Below are 13,936 nucleotides of genomic sequence, written 5' to 3' on the forward strand. Positions count from 1 at the left end.
CCCTGCTGATGGAGCCAGCACCCTGCAGCGCAGCCTGAAATATGGGGGACCAGGGCCCCCAGCCTGGCTGCATCCTGCTGCAGGGAAGCTCTGTTCTGCACTGTGGTCCATGATTTCCCCTCTACCGCCAGCCAGGGACCCACCGGAGCCCATGTGGTTGATACACAGGAAATGACATGCAGCTCATTCCCTTCTGCTTCAGAGAAAGGACACAGCCAGGATGTACATGAAGGCCAGGATGTACATGAAGGCCAGGAATGTGGGGCAAACCTCGCCACAAACTCAGGCAAAACTTCTTAAAACTTCCCCGTGACAGAAATGAGAATGAGGAGTCAGCTTCCCTGCTCTGGTGACACCAGGCTCCCTGCTCTTGTGCTTTGGGAGCTGCAGGTGGCCGGGATGAACCCGCTGTGCTGTGGTATGTGACACTGGTGGGTCAACTGAGGACAGTCAGCTGGGCATTATGGTGGCCCAGCCACTGCCCTGGACATCCATGTCCTCTCATTGTATGGCTGTAGGACCACCCACTCTTGGTGCTTGTCATAGTTCCATTTGAGGGGTAGGAAAGAGCTACAGGTCATTTAGGGAGAGGGGCAGCAGTCTAAGGGTGAAACCTGGCTCTGTTCGCACAAGATTTCGAGCTGACTATCAAGCCAGCAAGCACGCAGCACATCCTCTTCCAACAACCCACAGCAGTCTCTGAGCTTGTGGACTAGACGATGGCCTCTGTCCCTACGACCTCTCTCCAAGTTCCTCCACAGAGGCTGCCAACTAGTGCCAATTAGTGTTAATCATGTTTACCACCACGTTTAAACACCAGCTAAGAGTCCTCATTGTGCTAAGAACAGAAGAACAGTTATGATGGCAACTTTTACAGCGGGGACACTGGCCTTTAGGAAACAGGACTGAGCCCCAGTAACTCCTTACATGCTCACCAAAGAGTCCCCGTGAGGTAAGCAGCTCTGGGCTAAAAGTGTGGCAGAAGGAGTGGTCATTCAGACGGCTAAAGCACAGGTATAAAATCCTCAAAACCTGCCAGCAGTGCTGGAGCCAGGGTTGTACCCTACTTTCTAGTCCAGTCTTTGATGGTTACCATCTCTAGTGAAGGAATTACTCCTATCACAGACACCAAGGACTGTGGATTACCACCTGGATGCATCTCATTCTAACTGCTGTCTACAGATGAAGGCAGGCTGTTGCCTTTATGTGCTACAGACTATGCCTAAGCCAGATGTGAAAGCACAGAGGGAAATCACCCATCTTCCCTCTGTCTGATATGAGTAACCAAAAAATCTGCCAGCTTTCCCTCAGCAAAGTGTCCATAATACCATTCTCCACATTTCATTCTCATTGTCTACATGGGAAAAGTATTTCCCCTCATTAAAAAGACTGCTCTGACTTGGGCAGAAGGCTGAGGCTGTCTCTTCTTAGCTATTCAGTGTCTACATTCTGGCAAAGGCTGCATTGAGCAATGGACTCTCACATACTTCTCCAGAGCCGTGAGCAGCATCCAGTGTCACACTCCCCACAGAAGCATGAGACCAGCAGCAGCCTTTTCAGCTTTGTATGGGGACCTTGAAGCTCCAGTGCAGAGTGCAGTCCTGTAAAATGGTATTAGAGATAAAAGTCTTGCCTTGCATTAATAGTAGTTTCAAGGGCTGAGAATTTGCCCTAGCATCAGGCTGCCTGCAGACAGGAGCTCTTCCCACAGCTCTCTCATCAGCATTGGCATGGGTCTGCCCATTGTTTTATTCACCCAGACCTCTTCTGCCCTCACTGTTCCCTACAACCAATGCAAATGCCAAGGCCTGAAGCCACCTCCTCCATACTGGGCTCCCAGGGCTGCTCCGAAAGTGAAGCACCAACAGTTGTGTCAGTTCCTCAGCCAACACAAACAAGTCTGCTCCTCACATGAAAGTCAAACTATAAGAGGACCTAGCTGTGAGGTCTTAATTTATTAAATTAACCTTTAGATGCTGCAGAAATGTACAGGATTTAGAGAGCAGAAAAATCTGTCTCCTCTTCTTCTGACAAAATCTCAATATATCAACTACTAAAATATTGCCACTTCTTCCCTGTGAGGGTTTCCCTGATATAGTTAGGACAAACATGTACGTCTGTCAGATAAGGCTGCAAAATTCCTCCTGAGATGCCCTCCAAGCGTCTCCGTATAACCCCTCCACTATCCTCAGGCAGTGGATTAATAATTCAGTTAGAGATGAAGCATCACCCCCTGCCACCTTGCTCAACTGCAGACAAATGTGGCTCTCATCTGGGAAGTGCAGTTCAGTCTCCATCCACACTCAGTGAACACGGTTTCCCATAATGACTGAAGTGCAAAGCGCAGACAAGCACCTAAGCACCAGCAGGGTGAAGTGCTTATCAGCACCTCCTCATCTAGATTGTCCTGGGGTTAGAACGTGGGCATATGGACACAAAACAGTTCAGAGAAAATATTTTGGTCCCCTGTCTGAAAGCATGGATACCAGAGAGATGGGGAAGGGGTTGGGAGGGAAGGAGAGGTTTTTGTTTGTTTGTTTGTTCTTTTTTTCTTCAAGTATTGAAAGAGAGGGTGCATTCCTGTAAATCATTCTGGGCTTTGCTTGGATTTTTGTTTGATTTGCATCACACAAGACTCAACAGGAAATATGGCACCTCTCCCACTGTACCATCCACCAGACTGCACGGCAGGAAATACAAATCCTTTGCTGTGCAACAGCTCCCTTGTACGACTTCCCAGCAGGACACGGATCCCATGCTTTCTATGCAATGGCTCACAAGAGAAGCTCCTGCTCCCCTAGCCCGACAGTCCCTTCTTCAGCTGTGCTGTCCCAATGGAGGCAGAGTTTGTGCGCTTGGCTGTGTGCCTTGATAAAGTGCACACCAGGGCAAGAGGGTGGATGGTGCCCCCCAGCATCTCTGGGGCTGAAGGCTACAATGTTTTCAGCTGGCGCCGGTTCCACATGCCCCGCTTGGAGTGAAACCAGTGAAAAAAGTTTCTCAGGGACAGACGCTCCACTTCCAGCCCAGACTGTAAGATCCTAGCAGAAAGCAGAAGGGAAATCTGTTAGGAACAGTTAGGAAAATCCTGATGGCAACAACACCTGGGAGCTTGGCTATGGGGGATGTCCTTTAAGCAGTCCTGTTGTCAGCAGGTCACAGTCCAGCTCAAGAGTCCAAGACAGCTCAGGGCATTTCCTATCCATATCTAGGCATCTGATGATGCTTTGCCGAGTGCCTCTGAGACCAGGAGTTGTTGGGAACAGGTACAGGTATGCTGCACGTGCCAGGCTAGGAGGAAAGACAGCTGGCAAGATGAGATTACTCAGGATGCCAGTCTTCCTCAGTGAGCTGACGGAAAAGAAAGGAGAGGGCCCAAAATAACAGGGCTGCAAACACAGAGGCCTATAATATGTACAGCAGAGCATCATATACTTCTCAGAAACTGTAACCCAACCTCATGATCCTGAAATGTCTCTGTGGCAAATGGTCTTTTGAGTGATTGCTGTATGTTATACAGAAAGTCAGGGGGACTGAAACTAGGATGATTCAAAAAGATGAAGTCTTCAGGATCACCAGAACCCAATCTGCCCATGGCTAACCAACAGTGTGGCTGGAAAACACCAGGAAACAACTCCTCTTTACCAGTGGCTGTAGTGGTGTATTTTGGCTACACTCACCTACTGGTCTTGAGCTCTGGAAATCCTCAAAGACTATCCCTTACTGACCAGCCTTATGGTGGCATTCACCACCTTCATCTCCTTAGATTCATGCTTTTCAGTCCCTGTTCCTCCAGTTCCTAATGGGTCTCCTTCCTAAGCACACGAATGATGACAATCAATGAACAATTGACTGAACAATGAATACTTACCTGTCCAGAAGTTCCCAGTCTTCTCCTCCCCAGCGGTCGCGAAACTCTTTTGTATTCATCCCTCCAATCCTGTCCAGGTCAGACTTGTATATTCCAAGAAGACCAAACCCATTTACCTCCCAGTAGCCTGAAGACAGTACAAAAGAGGCACAGGCATGTCAGTGCTGGGACAGTGCTGATACCAGAGGTCCAGATCAGCACCAAGGCAGAGACAACTATTTTAAAGCTTCAGGAAGTCAGAAAGGCTTACAGACAGCATGGGTCAATCCTAGCAAAGCCTCTCACATCTCCTGTCTGGCAGCATGATACTTCATGTAAGTGGACCTTCCCTGGTTCAAGTGGTTGGCCCTAAACCAGGACGAAAAAGTATCTACTCAAGGGTAATTTGCTTCTATGGGGCCTCAGGATGACCACCTTGGTCTAATGGAAATCCTATGCTCAGATGATTTGTGCCGCTTTCCTCCCTCTGACTTGTGCTGCCTTCTCTCACTCCTGGGCTAGCATCCACCCTCAAGAGGCCAGACTGTGCCCTCTAAAAAGAGAAAGGGGGGACTTCTAAGGCACTCAGATCCACTGGAAGTTTAAAGAGATGGCAATAATATCATACAAGGGGCTCTTCTTAGCTCTTTGATCTCAAATGTCAACTACCTGCCACAGTTCTATGCCTAATGCACAGCCACCTGTTGGCCCTGGTAGCACAAGAAGAACCAGATCTCGATAGCAACTGAGCACCAAGTCTGGGGACTGCAGACATATCTCTTTTTTTTCCCCATTCCCAGGAAGCTCCACGCTCTCTTACCATCAGGTGACTGCGGGGATGTGCCGCAGTGCAGCCTCATGACCATGGGAGCAAAAGCCATCTTGCCTTCCACGCAGTGCTTCCGGATTGAGTCAATTATTCCAGCTGGGAAGTGGATGTGGAGGTCGCAAAGGAAAATGATGCTGTGTGGATCCTAGAACCAACCACACCGGTGGGGAAAAAAATAGGGTGACATTAAGTAAGTCTTTCTTGTGGGACAGGGTGACAGAGAGATAGGAGCGAATTAAAGAGCCAGTCGTTGCTAGACTGGAAACTGAAGTCTCAGGGAATGGCAAAACTGCCATTGGCTGCCTTTTCAATGATAGGTATGTTAGTACTGGGAGTTGGATGAGCCCGTATCATAAAGCTGCTTCCTATCTCATAGTCCAACCAGGTAGGAAAAGAATGGTATGGATCACAAGGATTGGTCTCCTTGGAGAAAGGGATGAGATCCTTACTCCAGAGGGACAAGAAACACATCCACATTTCATCTGTTTTGTTGGGCTATTCCCTTTCCTAAAAGCCAGCATGTTCAGTATGACAGGCAAGAGGCATGGCTGGACATATACCAGACACCCTCCTATCCACCCAGATCCCCCAGGCTTACCGTCACAAGGTCTATTCCTGCCTGCAGCCCAGCAGAACGCTCAAAATTCCCCATCAGCTTCAAATACCTATAGCTGGGGGCAAGACAAGAAAGAGAAGTTCAGTGCATGCATACCACGAGACAGCAGCGATGTACCATGTGTACTGTGCTGAGGAGCCACCTCTTGCTCCTGTGCAGCCTTGAGAGGAGGAAGAAAGACATTGTGCGAGCATGCAAGCTCAGCACTATCTTTGGTGCCAGTGTGCTCTGATTTTTCCTCCCACATATGCACCAAGGATAGGGCAGTTCATAGCAGAAGTCCTGCCAGCTCTATTTCTGGAACTTCTAGCACCAGAAAGGACCAACCAAGGCTGTTTCAGGTCGGAATACAATAAGCCAGACAGCTGTTCCTGCAAGAAAAGTCACCAGAGTGACTCCACACTCATTTCTCACAGCTTTCTTATCTTCTCTGGCTTCTCTCTCCCCCAGCACTGACACTTGCTTTTTGTCCTCCCTTACAAACTTGAAGAAAGCCAAGAGAAAAGACATGCATCTGGATAGGTATTGCCTTACAGCTTTATAACAATATTCTAAGTCGCAAACATATAAACACGTTATAACAACAGTATATGCACATATATATGCAAGATGTGAATGGACATCATCTTTGGGTTTCTAGCTGCAAGAAGCTGAGGGAGGTCAACACAAAGAGATTTGCAGATGTGGTACATTTGCAGGAATATACTTGAGTAGTATTTTTTGACCAGACAGCACTCTCACCTGCGCAAGCTAGACCTTTTCAGAGCAGTCTCTACGTTCATGTCATCACTGCTGTAGTCTGTGATGATGACATTGAAGTATGGATCCTTGGTGACTCGGAACAGCTCTTCCATGTCAGAGATGAACTGCAGAACCCAGCGTGCCTGGTTTTTCACTGGATGTATGTCAAGAGGGAGAAAATCAAAGGAAAACTGATTTCAAAGATGGCATGGCGTTCAGCAAGAAAGGCTTCCTGCCTTCTCTCAAACCCTGCCAACATTGCAGGGATTCTCAAATAGGTCCAGGCTGAAAACTCAGACCAAAGAAACTGGTTGGGTTCTTTCCCAAAATGTTTCAGTTTTTTTCCAGGCTTACAAGCCATGGGAGGCTTGGGCCCTGTCATATTTCTGAGGAGTATTAGCTGGAGAGAAAAGAAATTGCAAGTGACCCGAACAGGTTCAATCCCAAGGGAAAAGTCAGCCATGCTGGCCCTTCAAATCCCAGGGAGGTAGATCCCCTTACCTGGCACCACAAAGTGAACCACAGCGCGGTGGTTCCAGGAAAAGCCCTGGGGCCAGCACAGCTCCGGCTCTTTTGCAACAGCCATCAGGTGCCGCCGGCGACCCCAAGCCAGGTTCCTCATGTTCCTCTCCTCTTGCTCATCACCATCCACGCCCTGCCAGCCACGTGCAAAGATGTACTCGGAGAAGCGGATGAGACGCTCCCCCTGCTCCAGCAGCTCCAGCTCCAGCAGGTAGCGGCTCCCTCGCATGCGGTCCTGGCGTTTCTCTACGTTCACGATACGCTGCAGCTGGAACCGCCTGCAAGAGATGCAGCCAGGGTGAGCCTGTGCCCTGCACGCAGGCCCCTCTCCCACCTTCACCATGACTGGCTCATTTTGCTCTGCTGGGCTCATTCTCCTGGGCTAGCACAACATTTTTGTCCCCAACTTAACCCCATGTGATGTTTTAGCACCTGTCTCCTAAATCCATACGCATGTGGGATTGTGAAGGTGGCTGGTGACAGCTTATCAGACGATAACAAGGAGTAAGACTGAGCAGAACAGTACAGAACAGTACAGAACAGACTGGGATGAGCTGCAGGTCCAGAATGGACAAAATGGGATGAAATGCCAGGTCATGTCCTGTCATGTAATATAGAACGGATGCTCGTCAGTTAAAAGTGCTGAGAAAACCCTGAGTGTACTCATCACTTACACTGTGACTGTGACTGACATGACCCTGAAAAAGACCAAACACAATCTGGAGATGTAGCATGAGAGCTATTTCCAGAACTGGGAACTAGTAACACCATTCTATATAATATCAAGAATATTGTTCAGGAAAATTAACCAAAACTGAAACCAGTATGGAAAACGACACATAGAAAAATCATGCAAATATAGGCCAACTCATCAGAAGGGCTGAGGGAAAGCTACAGCCTTATAAAGGCTCTTAGGAGGTACGTTTGTTTGCCAGAAAGGTAATCAAGATAGCTAGCTCTACAATGGAGAGCTAGACATGCAGATAAAGGTTAAGGTACTTGGCTGATTGTGAGGTCAGTGTGCTGATTCACAATATCTGACAGGTCCCTTCTGGTCCTATGTCCTAAAAATGGTACTGGGTTCACAAACTGAGGCATAAAACCACAAGCATGAGGAGCTCCTGTCCTGTTTCATATCACTGAGATTTCTTAATCTACAGCTGGAAAAATGCCCCTACTTGCACTCAGTGCTTACACAGTACAAGGAAGAAACCAGCCATGCACCGGTGATGCCAGCTGCATTGAAACCTCCAATCTCCCACATTTACAGCCACTGGCTGTTGGAGAGCAACAGTCACCCTTACACATGATCTAGTGTCCAACAATTCCCATTTCTCAGCTCAAAGAGATCTTCTGTTTTTTACATAGAATCCTTGCCTGAAGTTTCATTTCCCACATACAGTTTATCCTTTGATTCATTCTAGCTGCAAACACAATAGATATTCACTGGGCAGTCTGGCACACAAGCTCTAGGACATGATCTTTTGGTTTTCACATTGTGCCTTACCCTTTAATCCTTTGGTTGAGCTTCTTGAGGAAGACACGTGTGATTTCCAGGGCCTCCCTCTCTTTCAGCAGCAGGTTTCCTGATGTGTTGCACTTCAGGTCAATCCAGTCAGTTCGCAGCACATGGAAATCCAGGTTGCTTGCGCTGAAAGTCTGCTCCCAGTTTACCAGCTGGTCAAACACTGGTACATAATCAAAATCTTCCTCATCCTCCTCCTCTGGCTCCCCATCCACCTCTTCCTCTTCCACTGCCACCTTCTCAGATTTAGACTTGCTCTTTGCAAGAGATGCCACCTGTGTCTCTCCCTTGCCTGCATCCCCACCAGTGGCCCTCTTCTGCTCAGCCACGTAGGCCTCCACTTGATTCAGCCACTGCTCCAGCCGTGGTGGCTCCTTGCTGGGGCCAGCAGTGCCCACGAGCTGCCTGCTGGCTTTGCTGGCTGCTGCGTCTGCTTTCCTAGCTTGCTCAGTTACTGCTGGCTGCAGGCCATCCTCCATGACACCGAAGTCACCTCGAGGTCTCAGCCCCTTGGGAATCCTGACCCCTGAGTCCCTGGGGCTGCTGAGAGGCTGTTCCCTTTGAGACCTGCTCCTAGAAGGAGGGTTCTCCTTTTTGGCAGGTGCTCTGTCCTGGCCTGCCCTGGCATGCTGCAGAGAGCTCCTGGAGTTGTCTTTGACTCCAGCTTTTAAGTGAGGTCTCTTTGTCACTGGGTTTCTCCCTGGACCAGCTCGACTGAGGCTTTGGTTAGCAGGTGACAGCAGGGCTGTTTTGACACCAGACTTTTTTGTCCGTCTCCTTTGTGTCACCTCTCCTGTGTCACCAACTGAGAGGAGCCGCCGATGCTCCTGGAGAGAATAGTCCTCATAGACATGATCACTGCCCACCACTGTGCCAGGAGCAGTGCTTGCTGGCTCTGCCCGATGCATGTCGAGATGCACTGGGGAGACAGTGCTCTCCACGTCCTGCTCCCCATACTGCAGGTCATCTAGGTTCCCCTCCTGAAAGCCTGCAGGAATAATCATAGTTACACCTCTGGCATCTTCATTCCCAACCCAACCGTGGCACCCAACACCTATTAGCTATGGAGATGTCTGGCTTAGCCTTCACCTATGGCTCTGCCCACAGCCTTGCAGGGCAGGTGTAAGCACAGGCTTCTGCTTCGTGCACATTTGATCTGACATTTCCACCCATGTTTTGCTGGAATTGCACCTCAGTTCACAGTCACAGGCCTGAAAATTGCTCATAACATTATCTGTTAGAGTGCACTGCTTGGCCTCCCAGGCTGCCCTTAAGAAAAGTGAACGTGGCAGCAAATATTTCCTTCCAGTTGCAGCGCTCTGGCAGGGAAGGGCTGTGACTTGCTTGTCATGGAAAGTCAACAGGAGGATAATAGGCTCTGATATTTCTCCTAATATCAGGCTCCAGGCTCCAGTATTAGGGGCCCATACCTGGTTGCTCAGTCTTTTCTTCAGAGTCCAGGCTCTTCCCTGTCCGGTCCATTTTCATGTACTTGTAGAAACCAAATCTGCAGAGGGAAGGACACCAGCTTGATGAGTTATTTTGCCCTCTTCAACTAAATTCTAGCCACTGCTACAGAGGAGATGGTGACTTTGATCATATCTACCCATCATCTCTAGACTCTTCTTTCATAGCAAGTTACAAGCTATCATGATCATGAACTTTTAGATCTTGGTGCAATCAGATCTTACTATGTATTGTCAAACGCATCAGCTTTCCTGGGTTATTGTCCCAGTTTCTCAGATACTTTCTTGAGTACTGCTCCGTGGGCACAGGAGGAAACTGCAACATGAGGACACTGAAAAGCTCCTTTAGCCTCCCTTAAACTTCTCCTTAAAGCCCAGTTCCATTGTAGCACTTACAAACTGAACTCACGGTGCTACTGAAGTGGTTCAAGCAGGTAACTGCAGTGATCTCCCTCTCTCTTCTCTCATACCACCACTGTGGTTTGTGTGTTGTGTGTTGTCCCACCATATGCTTGTGCTTCTAGCTTTTGAGAGGAGTTTCCCTCCTTGGATCATTTCCTTCCATGTGTGCTTGATGCCAACCCAAACAAGCTCCCATTTCCCAAATGCTTTTACAATACAAACTATTTGTCAAACAAAAAAACCTGAGATGTTTGTACCAGGCCCAAGTAGCCATCTTCTCCAACCTTTAATGAGTCACAGGCCCAGTAGATCCTTTCCAAACCTACAATATAATCTATCTTTCCAGCTCTCTGAACAAGAAGATGAGCCAAGGAGGCCACCATCAACTATCTCCTTAGGAAAAGCAACTCTTCTTATCCTGCAAACAAGTCCTCCTGAAGAGGACTCCTGCAAACAAGGTATTTGTTTCCCTGTGGAGTGGGGAGCATGCACATGGTGGTTCCCACACAGAGCCATCGCTGGAGCTGGACCCCAGTGAAGGTGAGCTGCATGCCATCATCCCCCCAGAGATGTCTGGTTGTGAGTATGGTTTGGCTTCCACAGTGACTGCCATCAGGAGGCTCCAGCTGCTGGCATGCAAAGTTTGCTGGCAAGTACGCTCCCTGATGCACTGGAACAAATATACTCTGACCCAGCTTCCTGGTTAATAGAGCAAGAAAAGCAGCAGCAGTTTTCCTTTGAGACCTAAGTACAATTTCACTTAAAGGAAGCATTGGCTATTGAAAGAAACTGTAAGTGCTTTAATGTTTTACAGGACTTAAGGGATCTTTAAATTAAGAGAGTCCCAAATAAATGAATATGAAATTCCACTCTAATTCCAGCCTTAAAACTCAATCCTCCCTCTCTCACCACTGTTAAACCTCATCTTGCAGCATCCTACCTTTCCAAGTAATACGGATTTTCCTGATAGAAGCATTTGTTTTCCTTCTCCATATGGCTCAGTCGACTGTAATCATTTGGGTAAACAAAGGATAAATGAATCTGGGAAGAAGGGAAGAAAAATAAAGGAAAAACCCCCATCAATGCCAGACATCATTCATAAGGTAACCCAAACCCAGTTGCAAGGTGAGAAGCTCTTTGGAAAAGGAGCAGGCACTGCTCACTAGTAGGCACAGTAGCAGGCTGTGAGAGACTATGGAATGGAAAACAGAAGAGTGATGGGCATCTGTCTGTACATCTCTATGTGCTGAAGTCCTGTAAGAAAGCAAGAACTAGATGGGATAGTCCCACTGGGGAGGTGCAGAACACAGGAGCCCAGAAAATGTGTGAGGTCAGCCCCAGGCAAGGCTGAAGAAGCCATGGTTGCCCAGAATGTGAGTCCCATGGGATGCGTAGGCATGAACTGGTCTCCACTGGCTCTGCCGGGCCTCAGCCAGACTGCTCTGCTATGAAAAGGATTGAACCTTGCTATGTTACATGTTCACGTATGTGGGTCCCAACTCAAGGCCAGTTTGAGAATTCTCTCGGGCCTTGGTCCATGCACACTACAACCCCTAGGGAATGAAATCCTCAGCCATGACAAGGTTCCATATGAAGGCAAGCTCAGAACTTTTGCTTGAGGTCTGAGGGGCTTTGTAAGACACATACACTGCCAGTGAGACTAGCAAGCAGTTGTAGCACTTATCTCCCTTCTCTTGCTGTTCATCTCTGGCACATATTGGGATGCTGAAGACCTGAAGAACAGGTGTTCACATATGCTCCAGGAGCTTCATACAGGTGGTGAAGCCCATGGATAATCTGGTCTCCCTCCTTCTTCCTTGCACTCCCCTGGGTAAGTGGTGCTCAAGGAATAAACTTACAAACTGGAGGCCCTGGTAACGCTGCAGAGGGAACCCATTCACCAGGTAGCTAGGCTTGTACGGGCAGTCTGGCAGGGCTCGGCGCAGGCGTGACTTGCTGAGCAGAGGCACTGAGAAGAAGAAATGGAGGCAAGCATTGCTAGAGGAACCCTGCTGCAACTGATGCACCAGACTAGCTACTTCTGGGCCTGGCTTCTATTTGACTATATGAGAGATTATCAGATAGAATCATAGAATCATTAAGGTTGGAAAAAGACCACTAAGACCATCTATTCCAACCCCAACCCATCACCACCATGTCCGCTAACCATGTCCCTCAGTGCCGCATCCACACGATTCCTGAACACCTCCAGGGACAGTGACTCCACAACCTCCCTGGGCAGCTTGTTCCAATGCCTCACCACTCTTTCTGAGAATAATTTTCTTTCTAGTATCCAGCCTGAACCTCCCCTGGGGCAACTTGAGACCTTCCCCTCTCATCCTATCACTGTTACCTGGGAGAAGAGGCCAAACCCCACCTCACCACAAGCTCCTTTCAGGTAGCTGTAAAGCGTGATAAGGTCTCTTCTGAGGCTCCTCTCCTCCAAACTGAACAATTCCAGTTCTCTCAGTCCATCACCATAACTGCTTGTGCTCCAGACCTCTCACAGCTCCGTCGCCCTTCTCTGGTTGTACTCCAGGGCCTCAACGTCCTTATACCAAAGGGCCCAAAACTGAACACAGTACTTCAGATAAAGCCTCACCAATGTAAGTACAGAGAGGCGATCCTGCTGACTACACTATTACTGACACATTAAGTGAAACATTTTTACAGTTCATCTGTTCACCTTGCTCGACAGCACTTGCACTAAAGTATGCCTGGAGACACTGCATGAGTTTGACCCAAAGAAAAAGGAAATGGGTTTACTCTGAGCTTTGTCTCCTATCCTACAGTGACAGATGGTGCACTCTGCCCCCTCCTCCACTGTGGAATAAGGGGGGTGGCCTTTGATAACCACAGCTCAGCTGTTTGCCTGCATGTGCCTTCTTGAGAAGGCTGCAGCTGCCTTTTCAACTCCCTTGCAAGACTTACCTTTGTAAAGAGTGTCCCGGGGGTCAGGCTTCAACATGTCAGCAGGGTGTGCCTTGCCACCCATGCCGTCAGCAGGCTGCCTCTTGTGGCTGGCCACAGTCTGTGGGATGTGCCCAACCTCATCCATCTTTAACAACGTCTCATCTAGAAACCAGAGAGAGAACGGAAGGGGGAGGAAGGGCTCATTCATCCCTTGTCCCAGGCAGCACCTTTCCCCAGCATCAGCCCTTCCAAGTGGTATTGAACCACAGAAATGCCTACATGGTACTCATCAGGAGCTTCATCAGTGGTCTGAGGGAAGGAAAGGCTCTGACTGGGAAAGCAGGAGATACTGAACACAGCTATCACCAAAAGCAAACACAGTGATGAGTGATGGCAGGAAACGACCTTGTGGGAAGACACACCTGGCAGAAATTACCAGACATATTTGAATTATAAGCATTAAATTTCTTTTATAAATAAACATAAATAGTGGAATAGGAAGAGAAAGCTCAGAAATTGAGGTTTCTCCTGTGCCAGAAAATGAGCAAGACCCTGGGTGAGGCCTTCAGTGGCCTAAGATGCTGGTGCTCCAGCAGGGTAATGGAAACCCAGGAGCTGGTAAGCCAGGAGCAACGAGAAGCGCAAACTCAAGATTTGGTACTGGTTATGCCCTTTCTTGAGAGCTGCTGCCAGAAGATTTCATGTCTCTATGGATCTGACTCTGAAGTGAGTAGAACTGAGTAAATATCTGTGAATATAATAAATAAATATCAAGAAGTAATAAATAATAAAATAACATGCTGCCAAGGGCGCTGGGGTTACTGTTGGCAACTTCTGGGTACTGAACAACATGGAAACCCCAGAAAGATGGGATAATGTGTGATACAGCCATAGGCTGAGGTGGAAGCGGGAAATGCTGTATGGGAGACTGCAGCACTGCACCAGCCAGGAAGGGATCTTCTAGGCTACAAGCCATTCCTTCTTCAGGAAAGTAATGAGCAAAAAAGAACTGAAGGAGAAAGAAAGGGGATGAAGACCTGCCTGAAAGCCCTGTCCTGGCCAAATGGCAATT

General features: G+C 48.4%; 1 protein-coding gene across 2 annotated transcripts in view; it reads right to left on the reverse strand.

Annotated features, from left to right (window-relative positions):
- Positions 1-237: 237 nt before the first annotated feature.
- B4GALNT3 (beta-1,4-N-acetyl-galactosaminyltransferase 3) overlaps positions 238-13,936 on the reverse strand; it is a 58,643-nt gene continuing 44,944 nt past the window's right edge. The window contains exons 10-20 of one of the 2 annotated variants that reach the window (XM_065742568.1): positions 12,883-13,026; positions 11,811-11,920; positions 10,892-10,992; positions 9,514-9,590; positions 8,066-9,071; positions 6,538-6,836; positions 6,037-6,190; positions 5,278-5,350; positions 4,671-4,824; positions 3,872-3,998; positions 238-3,041 (exon numbers count right to left, since the gene is read on the reverse strand). In XM_065742568.1, the coding sequence (XP_065598640.1) occupies positions 2,933-3,041; positions 3,872-3,998; positions 4,671-4,824; positions 5,278-5,350; positions 6,037-6,190; positions 6,538-6,836; positions 8,066-9,071; positions 9,514-9,590; positions 10,892-10,992; positions 11,811-11,920; positions 12,883-13,026 (2,354 nt within the window). In that variant the 3' untranslated portion in view covers positions 238-2,932. Of the gene's footprint in view, positions 3,042-3,099; positions 3,308-3,871; positions 3,999-4,670; positions 4,825-5,277; positions 5,351-6,036; positions 6,191-6,537; positions 6,837-8,065; positions 9,072-9,513; positions 9,591-10,891; positions 10,993-11,810; positions 11,921-12,882; positions 13,027-13,936 lie in introns of those variants that run through there. The other variant, XM_065742569.1, reaches the window with a different exon arrangement.

The sequence above is a fragment of the Cyrtonyx montezumae genome, unplaced genomic scaffold, assembly GCF_038088225.1.
Source record: "Cyrtonyx montezumae isolate F1298 unplaced genomic scaffold, pur_monq_1.0 scaffold_3, whole genome shotgun sequence".
Lineage (NCBI taxonomy): Eukaryota > Metazoa > Chordata > Aves > Galliformes > Odontophoridae > Cyrtonyx > Cyrtonyx montezumae.